The sequence below is a fragment of the Pseudonaja textilis genome, chromosome 2, assembly GCF_049901715.1.
Source record: "Pseudonaja textilis isolate UNSWEBS1 chromosome 2, rPseTex1.2, whole genome shotgun sequence".
Classification (NCBI taxonomy): Eukaryota; Metazoa; Chordata; class Lepidosauria; order Squamata; family Elapidae; genus Pseudonaja; species Pseudonaja textilis.
The window spans coordinates 44,464,156-44,477,422 of NC_141991.1; the positions used below are offsets into that span (position 1 = coordinate 44,464,156).

Sequence of the window (13,267 nt, forward strand, 5' to 3'; positions counted from 1 at the left end):
AAAAAGATGAGCAATGGAAGCCATAGGCAGATGGAAAAATATGTGGTGCTGCCATATTATTCATTGTAGCAAAATGAGGTTTTGCTGAGGAAATCTGATCTAATCTAAATGTGTTCTCCAGTAATGTTGAATTTGATCTCCCATCATCCCCAAACAATAGGAGAAGGTGGACTACTTCATGAAATATGTCTCTTTTCTCAGCTCTGGCAGGATTTCTTTGAGTTGGTTTTTTCTTCTTCTTCAGAACAACCAATGATTACATTTTTCTTATTTTCTTTTATTTAGCAAATTTATCTTTGATCTTCATTGTTTTTTAGGAAACCCAAAAGTTCTCTTGAGCTTAGTGGCTTTAGAGTGGAAAGACAAACTAAAATATAATAAATACTTGTAAATGCTGCACCATTGTTCAATGTGAAAGTTATACATGTTCTGGGCCTTGAACTACCTCAGCTTAATATGTTTACTGGTGAAATGATTGTAGAATCTACATTCAACCGATGGCTTCTTTCATTACTGATTATGTTTCAATTATATCCAACCTTTCAGAATGATATGTGAAAAGATCATTTTTAAAACTATCAACTTCACTTAATTAGTAGAATTCCCATCTACCAATAAGGGTGTTTGCACAATATACACTGAATACCTGCTTCCCCTCCTCCCCACTTTCCTCTCCTCATGTCACTTTAACTCATATGTATGTATATATGTATGTATGTATGTATGTATGTATATATGTATGTATGTGTGTATTTTTCATTTAATTATTTTCTAGTATCCGACATGTTTGTTAGGCAGTGACCATAGCACTCTTTGGACAACTCAATTTATGAAGCACAAAACAGGTTTCCTTATGGTGTATAGGTGTATCAAATTAGCATTCACTTCCAATTCTGTATTCTCGCATCAGTCTTCTGTGTCTGGGAAGGAGTTGTGCATTTAAGCTTCCATCAAACAGCATTTACATCTGGGACCTTTGGGCTTCAATATAACATCCCCAACATATGCTGACATAAAACAAATCAGGTGTGCAGCCATCTTCTTCTTCGCTTCTGCCCCTAATTGTTTTTAGTGTGTGTTTTTAAACAGCAGCAGACGAAGAACTCATTCAAACTTTTGGTCATTCTGAGCTCCTCACATCTGCCACTTCACAGCAGTGGTCTCTCCAGGGGACCTCCAAGTAGAGGTTTGAGGCCCTACTGGGGGTGTTAGGTATTAGGCCTCCAAAGATTAGAAGAGCAGCCTACTGTGTTTTGAAGGACATAAATAATAATAAAATACATTAAAAACACATCTGCTTCCTCCCTGACAAGTCCATTAAGCCCAAGGACTAAAAGGACTTGTAAAAGCTACAACTTCCCCTGCCTTGCTGCAGTTGTAAGAGAGGTTTGAATGCCATGCGGATGTCACCAGCAGTGACAGGGCCAAACATATGTGGGCTTTGTTTGGAAGCATAATAAAATTTAAAGGTAGAATTGAGAGGAATGAGAACAAAGCAAATGTTCCCATCCTTACTCTTAAAAATCAGGCTATTGCTATTGCTACAGGTAAATCACATGAGGGCAACAGGAAGGGCATCTGGCCAATCAACATTCAGCTCCATTCAGTTGCCCAGACTCCACTCTGCAAGGGATTATTGGGTCATTAAATGATGATGATGATGAGCGAATCACATGGGGTTTTAGACTTCCCATGAAAGTGCTTGACTAGGTAGTGTCACTTACTCCTAGGCAAGACTGGCTCTGCCTTGTGCTAAATATAACTGATTTTTTGATGCTGTGCACTTAAATGTGCAAGACAACAAGCTACTTTATTGTTTTGTGATTTAAAGATGTAAATTAGTAAGTATACTACAGCATATTTGGGTGGTGAAAACCAAACAATCACTACACTACAGCAAACATGTTTGTAGCTATCCTGGATGATTGCAGCCCAGGTATGCTATAATTATTCTGGGAGCGCTAAACCTAAAGGTAGACAAAGTGAGGCTTTTGAACTTCATCAGGGCCCCATTTGTGTACGCATGCCCTTGAGCTGTCTCTGAACAATTGCCCCAAATTGGGACTGTGCTTAAAGGCAAGAAACCCACAAAAGCTAAACATACATAATTTCAAATGGATTCATCTAAGCATCCTACCCCCAAAATTGCCTAAAAATCAAGAAACGCTATTTTTAAAAAATCCTCTTGCCCTTATACATGACAAGGACCCATCTGTTTTGCACTATTTTTTAAGAAATTTGTTTCCTTCGCTTATCTCTATTTTATTTATGTTTTATAATGCATTTTCTCCTGATAATGCAGAAGCAAGAGCGTTTATTTCGACTGACGTGACTTGCACCAACTATTTTGACATCATCACGATGGAATGTCAAACCACTGTGCAATAAACTTAAATAAGTTTGTCTTAAATTGTCTGGACTTTAAGGCAACAGCTACTTAATCTCAGACACGTTGGCATTTCCATTATTTGTCTGAACAAGTACATTTTAGATGAGCCAGTCCTCAGGGGGAACTGCAGCAGGTAGGCTCAAAAACCCTTGGCATTCACACTAGGATAACAATAGATCTTGTAAAGTACATTGTACTATATATATTGTAAAACTGGTAATGTAAAGATAATAAAATGGTTGCCTCCTTATCCCATATTAAGAATCTCATTTCTTCTCATGTATCTTAAGAAATTTTCAACAGTGAGGTTCCCTAATTTTAGAATGGAAAGCCTCCTTAAAGGTCACCATCTATGTGTTTTGCTGCCCACCCAGAAGGAGAGAGGAGGGGATGAGGGAAGCAGAGGAATAAATCCAGTCAGACTCCTACTCTGTGGGAGAAACTTGCAATACTAACATTCCTGACAGATGACTTAACAGCACACTTTCAGTAATTATACCTAATTTCTCTGGCACATGTAATAGTTATGCTTTTCTAGAACAATAATTCTACATTTCCACAGATTTGGGGTAATTTAACAATAAATAGCCTATAATAGATCTAGAAGCCTACAGACTAGCTGGTGACTCAAAGTATTCCATAATAACTACTCCACAAAGGGCCAGTTCGGTCTATTTACTAAGGTACTAGACTAGACTATGAGTTTTAGTCCTTCCTTAAAAGCCATAAAAGTTGACTTTGAGCCAGTCGCTCTCTCTCTTAGCCCAAACCACTTCACAGGGTAGTTGTTTGGGGAAAATAGGAGGTGGGAGGTGTGTTGGATATGTTCCCTGCCTTGAGTTATTTGTAAAAATAATAAAGGCAGGATACAAATATATAAATGCATACACAAAGAAAAATAACTAAAATTGCTAATTCTTCCAATGAGAATTGGGATGTGGGATTCAGGAAAAGAATGAATTAGAAGTTTCTTGGTTCCCAGGCAGCCCTGGCAGAAGTCCTCAGAAAAGCAAGGAGGTTAAAAATATATTTTTTGTTTGAGTGGTCCTAAAATGTAGACCCTTTGCCCAATCTCCCTGGGAACTACATCCAGTAATGTAAATTTGGCAGGAAAAATATGGAGTGGCTATGCCAGGTTATGTGTCTTTCCCCCCCTAGTATTGCTTTTCTGTTCTATAGCCTTATTTTTGTTTTGTGTTTTGTTTTGTTTTTGTTTATTCATATATTTTTATTCATCACAGTTTTAAACCACTCGTCTTCCCCACTGAGGCACTCTTATTCCCGTTTTCTGTACTATCTCTCTGTTTGCCTTGTTTCAGTATGCAGCTCTTAAGTATTAAGCACCTTCATTCTGCTCTCCTGTTTCCTCAAGTCTTTCTTTTGCTGTCCTTATTAAAACAAAACTCCTTTATTCTTTTTTACTTTAGTGCTGGTTTTCTACCATGGTGCACTCCCCTGACCACTTAAACCTTAATAGCCCTGTTTAGGATGGAAATTGGAGCGTTCATTGAACACTTCACTTCTGGTGAAGGGGGTGGCAGATTCCCAGGCTAGAATTCAGCCAGCTGTCAGACTTTGAATATGATGCAACTTTCCATACACTTAACATCTCCTATCTAGATAATATCTTTTCTGTGTATAATAATGGAACCACTTTAAACAGTTGTTTTCCCTCTGTCAAAAATGCAAAAAAAGCAGTTAATCAGAGCAGTTCTTTCTTCTACTTTATTCACAATTTAATAAATTGTTTGCTTTGTGCTTTTCAATCTTGGAGCTAGATTCCCGTTGTTGGTTGACATACAGATAGACCTCAACTTACCACTATAATTGAGCCCAGAATTATGGTCTAAGATATTGGGGTTGTAAGTTGAGACCTAATGTGACTGGACCCAATTTTTAAAAACATTTTTCACAGTAGTCATTAAGCGAACATGACAATTGTTAAGCAAATTAATTTTCCCCAATGAGTGATTTTTACTGCAAACCAGAGACAAACAACAAAAACTAGCAAAAATGTCACAAATTGTAGTCACGTGACTGCAGGATGCTGCAAACTTCCTTAAAGGTGAGCTTGCCAAAGAGGTTGCCAAGTACCCAGAATGCAATCACATGACTACAATTATGTATGTGTGTGAGTGTGAGAGAGAAAGTGTGTATGTGTCTATCATAACTCTGAATAGTCATTAAGTGATCATAAGTTGAGGACTATCTATAATTGATGTTTCTGTCTTGAAAAACTCTGGCTCGTTTTCTTCTCCATGCCATCCTCTTCTATCAGTTTAAAATGACCAGGAACCACTCCTCCTACCTCTTGTTTCAAGTTGGCGGGGGGGGGGAGGTGTTTCTTCCCTTCCCCCATCTCCATGGTGATTGTTGAGATCAGAATGAGAGGAATGATTGACATTTGTCCTTTTACTTCAATCTCCATGTGCGAATGCTCTTTTTAAATTGGAGTTAACAAATTGGCCACAGTTTCATAACTGTCTATTTCCAAGAGCCAAAAGAAATGTATGTCCTCCATCCTGACCTACATATAAGGCTCCTGCTTATTTTAAGCATAGATTTAGTTGATGATTAATTCCAAAAGTTTCACTGGGTGCAAAAATGAAATTGTAGAGAGTTCCAAATATTGTAGCACACATCTTAAGTTAGCATCTAAAATTGCTGGTAAACTCCCAGCCAGGCAGCAAAGAGGAGTCAAGTGGGAAACTAGCCCAGAGTCCTTAGGCAGCTACAAGAAGCATAAGTCTGATCTTCTCCTGCCCCACCCCTACACACCACAAGTTCTACGAAACCTTATCTAGTTGTTCCCAAGATACTGGGTGTAAGTATTAGCTTAACAAATGATATGGAGGTGGAGCCAGTAGCCATTATTTTGAACTTTGAATTGCATGCAGTGGCTTTCCTCCCACTAAGGTGGGAATTGTCAGGCTCCCTGAACTGAACTCAGCAAAAGCTCCTCATACCCCCAATGTGGTATTTTTACTGCATGCTACAGGAATTTACTTTGCTTGATGATTGTTGTATGTCAGTTTGAAGTCAAGGCCTTTCTTATGCCTGTGGTGGTGTAGTCTAGTGTTTCTTTTTCCTGCCCTTCCCAGTTTAGGGGATATTTCACAATGGATTTTTCAATCCGGGAAGTAGAAGAGTGTTTGTGGTTGACATAATTAACATTTCTTCTATGAGAGGTTGTAGCTCCCAATATAACTCCTGGAAGGGGGATTCCAGGTGAAGGAGGCACTTTCCCCACTTATTGACAGTGTAACTAGCAGCCTGGATATAACTACCCACACCAGACACCCTAGAACTCCGCCTCCCATTTCTGAGTATCTGTCTTATTAACTCCACAAAAACGAAGAGCTGTTTTTGTTGTTATTACATTTGAAGGGGAGAAGTGATCAATGGAGGATTTGGTCTTGTCCTGGATGGTTCAACAGGTGCCGAAGAGAATGCAAAGATGATGTTGAACTGGGATGTTTCTAATGGGGTAAGAAAAAAGAGATCAATTTGAAATTGTTGTACTTTTTAAAAGAAATGTAAATGAATAGATTTTGTTAAGTAACTTAGTAAATTTATTATATAGAGAGAGCAAGGATATTTGGATTATGAGATATTTGCTGTGGATATTCTAACAATATACAGTATATTGCATATATGATGGGATCTTCAGAATTTGCTTACTATCTATATTGGGTAATTACAGAATGAGGAACAAACCTTTCAGGGCAAAATCCATGTCACTTTCCTTTTTATGCTAATGAAAAATGACATAGAATTTAAGATGATTCCAGCCGCCCTGAGGAATATACATATACAAATATACTCAAATCCTGTGCAGTATTCAGCTTCCCCACCTTGTCACCTTAGGGAGTTTCTTAATTTATTTCCAGATAAAATATAAAATTAATTACAAATGCTTTCATATTTATACTATACAAGCTCAAGGCATCATAAAATCTTGCTTATTCCATTTACTGAAAGTCTATAACTTCCAGATTGCTTTTTCTGAACTAGCAATGCTGTGAGAATGTCATTCAAGAGGCACAAATACCCCTATCTCACAATTCATGCATTCATGCCCTATGCTACCTGAACAGCTTGTGTAGTCATCGTATTTCATAACTGCAAGAGTAGGTAAAAGAGTACAGCATCTTGTTGCTGTGATTTTTGACAGTAGCTAAATTAATCACCAAAATGGCACCAGCTTAGTATTATCTTATCAATTATGAGTTTTCTGGATTCAACATCCTATCAAGCTGGCTCTGCTCCCATATTCCATTCTAGTGGTCTTGATCTGAGTTCCAAATAGCTTCCAGAAACCAACAGTGGTGTGTTAACTAGGCAATTAATTGATAGCAGCAACAGCAGCAGCCCACTATTTTAAAGAAGAATTTCCATTTGAATCAATCAAAGGAGCTGACTTTGCACAATATAGTGACTGACAGTTAATGAGAGCATTTGAGAAGAAACAAAATGCCACTAGGGCCTCATTGGTCCCAATTTAAGGCAAAAATTAATTAGTTTTGGTGCCTGCCATTCATTTGTTCCTTCACTGTCAACTGACTAGCTTTTATTATTGTTGTATTTATATCCCTTGTTAATTTTGTAAAACTCTTAAGTGAGGCACCCAATGTTCCTGCCAGTGAGATGGGTTCAAGTGAGAGAGAGTGACTAGCTTAGTCACCCAGCAAATTTTCAAGCCTAAGGAATGTAATTTCCTCATTTCTATTCCAGCACCAATTTTTTGTTCTCTTGGTGGTTATAAACTCATTGGTCAGACCTAGATGAGGAAGTATAGGTAGCTGGCTATAGCCACAGCTGCTAATTAGGATGGGCAGTAAAGATCAGGCTGAAAAAAACTGTACCCTGAACATATTTGCCTTCGGCCACTCAAACCTAGCAGTGCCTCTCAACTCAACTCAGTGTTGATTGGACCGGGGGTGTCCAATCTTGGCAACTTTAAGACTTGTGGATTTCACCCCCAGAATTTCCCCACCAGCCATGCTGGCTGAAGAATTCTAGAAGCTGAAGTCCATAAGTCTTAGCCACAGTTGGAGACCCCTGGTGTAGACAGAGAGTGCTTTGGGGTATTAATACCATCCTCTATTATGTAACTTCCAAACGATGTAGGTGCTTAAAGGAATAATGATTATTTTACTCCAGGGAATTGAACTATTTGTTAAATATTAAAACTAGAGAAGGTTCTGTTATAACCTACTGATGTGGCTAATATACTGCAAGTAATACCAGAGTTCTCCCAACCTTCATCTTTTAACATCCTTATTCTGGCGTGCATGCAATAATCAGAAGAAATATCATTCTATTACGCAGAATCATTAATCTTGAATTAAACATATGTTAACTTAGCTTGGTGTTTCTTAACCTTAACAACTTTTAAGATGCCTGAGGAATCCACATATCCACATATCCACATATCTTACAGTTACCAGGGTGGAGAAACAGTGACATAGTTATTTCCAACTTGGCAGCTTCAGTGTACCAGGACTGGAATTCCTAAAATTTTCAAAGGCCACACTAGATGGGAACTCTGCCAACTGGCACACATCAGGAAAAGGGACCAAGGTCAGGGAAAGTTATTTTAGCGGAATAATTCAATATACATGTTTTTCAAATATTGTTGACAAGTTTGAAAGTATTCAAACAATACTTTCCCAGCCATTGTTTCTAAATTCAGCATTTAGTTATTATATTTTCCATGAAATACATTCATTACAGTGCACAAGAAATGACACAAATTAAAATAATAGTCTATTACAGAATATTTGGTGTGCTACACTTCTAATCCAAGGGTATTAGTAACTTTGCAAAACATCTTCCTTACACCATGTCAATCTCTAGAAAATGCTATGCCTGAACATTTAAATCAGAATTAAAATATTATCTTCATCATTCAGGGTATTTATTAAACAGTAACACTTCAGATGCAACCAAGAATTTCAAGAAATCACTCAATTTAGAAAAAAAATGTTAAATGTATTTTGGTGTATATTTAAATAGTTGGCTATCTTATACTGTATATATAGTATCCACTCATTTTTATTCCATAAATGCAGGTTGCTAGACGTTGTTGGTCTGGTAACAACAACGCTTATGAAACCATCTGTCAAGCCATGGACAAAGAGAAGAATCTGAAAGTGACACTTCCACACAAGGTGCTAGATGACAGCATCTTGGAACAAGCTCTGAGTTGTTAACTGTACAACCATAGTTTATTCTGCCTTTTTTGAATCAGGTTCCAACTGCTACTTTCCTCTTGTTCTAGTCCAGAGCTCCCATTTATGATGCAATAAAAGAATGGTTGAATCTTGTCTTTCGGGAAAGTAATGCTAAAATAAATCCACATCAGCAACATTAGTTTTTGCACATGGTGAATATTAATGCACGCTTTTCAGACACAAATCACCAAGTGATTTCCAATCTAGGAACTGATTAATCTTGGTATGGTCTCTAAAATAAGTACACAAATCCATTGTTATTTGATTAGAAATCCACACAGAAAAAGCAACAGGCAACACTTTTTCTACTGCTAATTATAATCATAATGTTTGCTGCAACTTGGGTTCTTTTTAAGATTAGTGGTCAAAACTCAACATTATTGTATTTAGCTGACAATCCCTCTCCTCTCTTAGCTTCACAGCAAACTCGGACTCATGCTGAGCAACATTCAAAATGCATTTTGAAAAGCCTTGATTTCAATACAATGTTTTTTGGCTGATTTATATGGAGACTAAGGATATAGAATACATTTGTGTTAGCTCCCTAACAATTCAGTCTGTTGATTTCCTCTTTGTCTGGGTGAGGAGCAGCTATCACATGGTTCAACCTTTATTCAGATTTCAGCTTTCTGCCCATGATACAGTGTGGAAATTATCCCAACCAAATTGTAAGTTCACCCTTAAGTGTTGGGACAAGGCTATCTGGGGAAAAAAACTCATTCTCCCTTGTGAGCCTGGTCAACTTTTTAAGATCATTGGGAGAGACTGTTATCAAGGTCTGACCATATCAGAAAGAAACTCAAGAAGGACCCTTTTCAATGGCTGTTTACAGGCTTCAGAATTATCTGCTAAGGAGGATCAGGAATGATTTCTATTCTTTATCCTTCTACAGTATATACCCTGTTGAATACAGCCACAGTCAATGTATGTATAGACTGTTGGTCTGACTCCGAGCTTGGCGGATATCCTCGAAGGGTGACAAAATATTTGCAACCAAATTGCTAAGCTCAGAGCACAGACCAACTACCAACCCGAGCTATTTATATTCAAATACATATTTGAGTTAACATATTTCAGCATCTCACTTGGAAGGTGGTGAGTGGACATTTTAAAGTTGGATACTTTCACTTTAAAAACGTACAGTGGATTTAAAGTATGGGATCTTCAATATTCTTTGTCTGAATCACAGGATGTTCATTCTCATACCAACATGCCAGATTTATTTCTCATCATCCTGAATTTATATGAGCATACTGAGTAACATTCCTACCTAGGAGTTAACCGAGTAGCAGACTGCAGTTTGGCTCTGATTTAGAAGGGGCAGTGAGACATAGGTTAAAAAGGGGGTCATGTGAAGAGGGGGCTGATCAGGCAAAGAAAAGCCAGAGATGGATGAAGATCTTTCCTCACTACTGATTTACAGTGCTCTCCATATGTCCTAGAACGGTAGCAAACCATGAGGTGAAAGCGGTATCATGGGAATATATGGGGGGGAAGGGATTGACAGACATCTTTGCACTGTAATGAAATGCAAATGCATGTGGCCATGACGTGCTATGATTATTGTTAAAAGTGAGATTTACTCTTTGATTTGGAAGCTGAACAAAATAATTTTAATCTCTTTTGAAAATGTGATTTTGTTTCACGGATCCAGAGCAACAGTTTAAAAGCTAAATTATATGTGAATCACTCCTTGTTCATCAGTACTAAGCTAGTTCTACGGCAAATCCATTAGCTTGGAGAATAGGTATCAGGTGGAATGTTACAGGACTCTGGGCTGGGCCCATACCGTTCCACATTTTTATTAATGACTTGGCCAAATGGGAAGTTTGTCAGGACCATTTTCTGTTTTAACAATGACTCTAAATTAGGAGCAGTGGCTAATGCGTTAGAAGAAAAAGAAAAGATTTTTTAAAAAGCCTATACAGGCTGAAACTGTGGCCTGAACATAATTTAAGAGGGAGAAATATAAATTCCTGCATCTGAGGAGAAGACTAATGAAAAGCATAAAATGGAGGAGATGTGATTTGGCCACAGTACATAGCAAAAAGATTCTGGGTGTTCTAGATCACAAATTTAACATCTGCCAATAAAGTGTTATAGCTGTTAAAAAACAAATGCAATTTTGGAATATATTAAAAGATATAGGCCCCCAAATGCACAAAGTTCCACTCTACTCTTCCCTGGTCAGAATCTAAAAAGGACACAATTGGAGTAATTTTATAGGAGATCTATCAAGATTGCAAGGGGAATGGAAACAAGTACTGTCAGGAAATGGGTACATCTAGCCTGTAGTAAGGCAGAGATAATACCATCCTTCTTCTGTCCAAAGAGCTTTTATGCAAAGGAAAAAGTAAACTTCTGAGTTATCCTGGTGACCAAGTCCAGAACCAGTACTTCAAACTACAGGGAGGAAAATTTTAGTCAGATTTTAAAAGGAAATTGCTGACAGTAAAAGCTGTCAACCAGTAGAATAGGCTGCTTCATGGAATGATATTATGTAGCCACCTATCCAAAATGCTTCAGATCTTGCAAGGAGTGGTAGTGGCATGAATTAGATGACTTGTGAAGTCCCTCTTACCTCCAATTCCTTGAAACATTTCCAGTTGGGTTTATGATCTTACTCCAACTGTGGTCACTAAACAATGTAATTGCTATGATCAGACACATAAAATAGATGATTATATGTCTTGAGTTCAGGATAATATATAAACCCAAGAATTTTTATTTATAAATTATGATTTGTTGCTTAAATATTCGTGACAATTATTATACCCTACCAAAACACACCATGCAGCATTAAATTTACAATTAAAAGTTAGCTATTCCACATCTAATATTTTTCAATGTAAGAAATAACAAATTGCTAGAAATTTGTAGTAACCTATTAGTAAAATCACTGGAGTATTAGAGCACCTTTTGCTATTCAATATTAGTTAAGATGCGTGCTCAGCTTTATTTAAAAGTACAATTGCATATTTAGCAATGAATAATTAGCTTATTTTGCAAATAGGAGGTAATATAGCACCACCTACTGTTTGAAAAATATAAGAAAATATTACAATACTATATTATAACTAATAATGTGAGGGGGCAGTTTGATATATAGGTAGTTCTTTTGTTACAACGGTAATGTAGCCTGTTCATTATGCTTGAAAATTTGAACATTAAATTAATTGTGTCACTTAACTCCCATCCCTTCTTTCCCCAGGGATGTTAAAATAACATATTTGTTTTCATTTCAAGATACAAAATAATGCTGGCGTTTATGAATGAATGAATTCTTTATTGGCCAAGTGTGATTAGACACACAAGGAATTTGTCTTAGTGCATATCATAGTATATATACAGTATATAAATTAAATAAATAAATTAATAATACATTCTACAGTATTTAGTTGCCAATCAAATTGCATATGTTAAATATCTGTTTAACTTCACTGAAATAACTGGGTGAAATTCATAATTAAACAGCTACAGTTTATCATTTCCTATATTTTTAAAACTAAATCTCAGCTGTAGTATCACCTGGCTAATTCTAGGCCAAATTTTCTCTTTCTAAATGGGTGGGATTTCAAGTCAGACGGTCAAAGATCAGAATTAAAATCCAAGACATTTGGAGGGCACTAAATGTTGGAATGCTGCTGTAGGGAGTCTAAGAAAGCTGTAGCAAACAATATGAGTGTATTAAGGAAAGAAACATCATTTAGTTATCAAATTAATTAGGTTTAGATGAATCCTGGCAAGATCAATGTTAGGCTTTAGGCTTTGGTAACTGGCAGATAGCAAATTTCCTGATGTTTCACCAGCAACTGTATATGAAGATGCTCAAAAGATACCATTTGTGAAAGCCTACACTAGATCCTGGCTAGTTCCTCATAATTCTCTATTCAGTATCCAATTTGGCTTTGATGCTTCAATTCTGTCATGCAGAGGCCATCTGGACCAGGCATGAATTAGCACATTTCCTTCATGTGAAAGATTCAGAATGCAATTCCTTCTATTCCCTCTGGCTAATTTTTCTCAGAAAGTCAGTGCACCTTTTTCTGCCGTGCTTCATTAACTAATCTCCCCAGGCTATAACATAATCTCTTTATGAGTTCTCTGTAGATTTGTTAATAGTCTCAACAAATTTGAGTTCTGCTTTCCTTCTTTATAAGTGGAAAATCTTCCAGCTTCGCTTGGAGTTACCTTTCCCCCAAAGGAACAGGAATCCAATTTAATGACACTTCTGGATCCATATTTTCTTTTTCTATGTGCTAATTGCCAGGAGTTCCTTTATCATTTTTTAATAACAGACAAAACTGGCCTTTCTAAAAGCCAACAACTAAGAACTGGTAACCTCCAGCCTGATGACTGCAATGGGGCTGCATTTGTATGTAGCCAAGAAACTTTTGTTACACAAAAGGCTTGGATTCAGGGGGCCTTCTCTGGCAGTCACTTGGCAGCTGTCTGTCAGCTTTGACATCGGCACACAGCGGAAGGCCAGTGGGCTGCTGGGCGCCTAGATGCAGGCAAACGTGTGGATGGCCCTGCATGGGAGTTGCTGGGTTTTGGCATTCCTCGCCAGCATTGGTCAGCTCTGAGCAGGATCTGTGCCCAGCATGGTGTCTGCCAGGACTCGCTGTTTGAGTAGGGTCTT

General features: G+C 37.5%; 1 protein-coding gene and 2 long non-coding RNA genes across 4 annotated transcripts in view; 2 read left to right on the forward strand and 1 right to left on the reverse strand.

Moving 5' to 3' along the window:
• The window catches only part of UROC1 (urocanate hydratase 1), a 57,580-nt gene extending 48,816 nt beyond the window's left edge, over window positions 1–8,764 (forward strand). For both annotated transcript variants that reach the window (XM_087923761.1, XM_087923762.1), the window contains 2 exons: window positions 5,777–5,876; window positions 8,464–8,764. In XM_087923761.1, coding sequence (XP_087779887.1) covers window positions 5,777–5,876; window positions 8,464–8,604 — 241 coding nt within the window. In that variant the 3' untranslated portion in view covers window positions 8,605–8,764. The remainder of the gene's footprint in view (window positions 1–5,776; window positions 5,877–8,463) is intronic.
• Window positions 1–13,267, reverse strand: part of LOC148126838 (uncharacterized) — a 185,219-nt gene that overhangs the window by 169,274 nt on the left and 2,678 nt on the right. The gene's annotated exons all lie outside the window — the stretch shown is intronic.
• The window catches only part of LOC148126839 (uncharacterized), a 400,892-nt gene that overhangs the window by 143,230 nt on the left and 244,395 nt on the right, over window positions 1–13,267 (forward strand). The window lies entirely within an intron of this gene.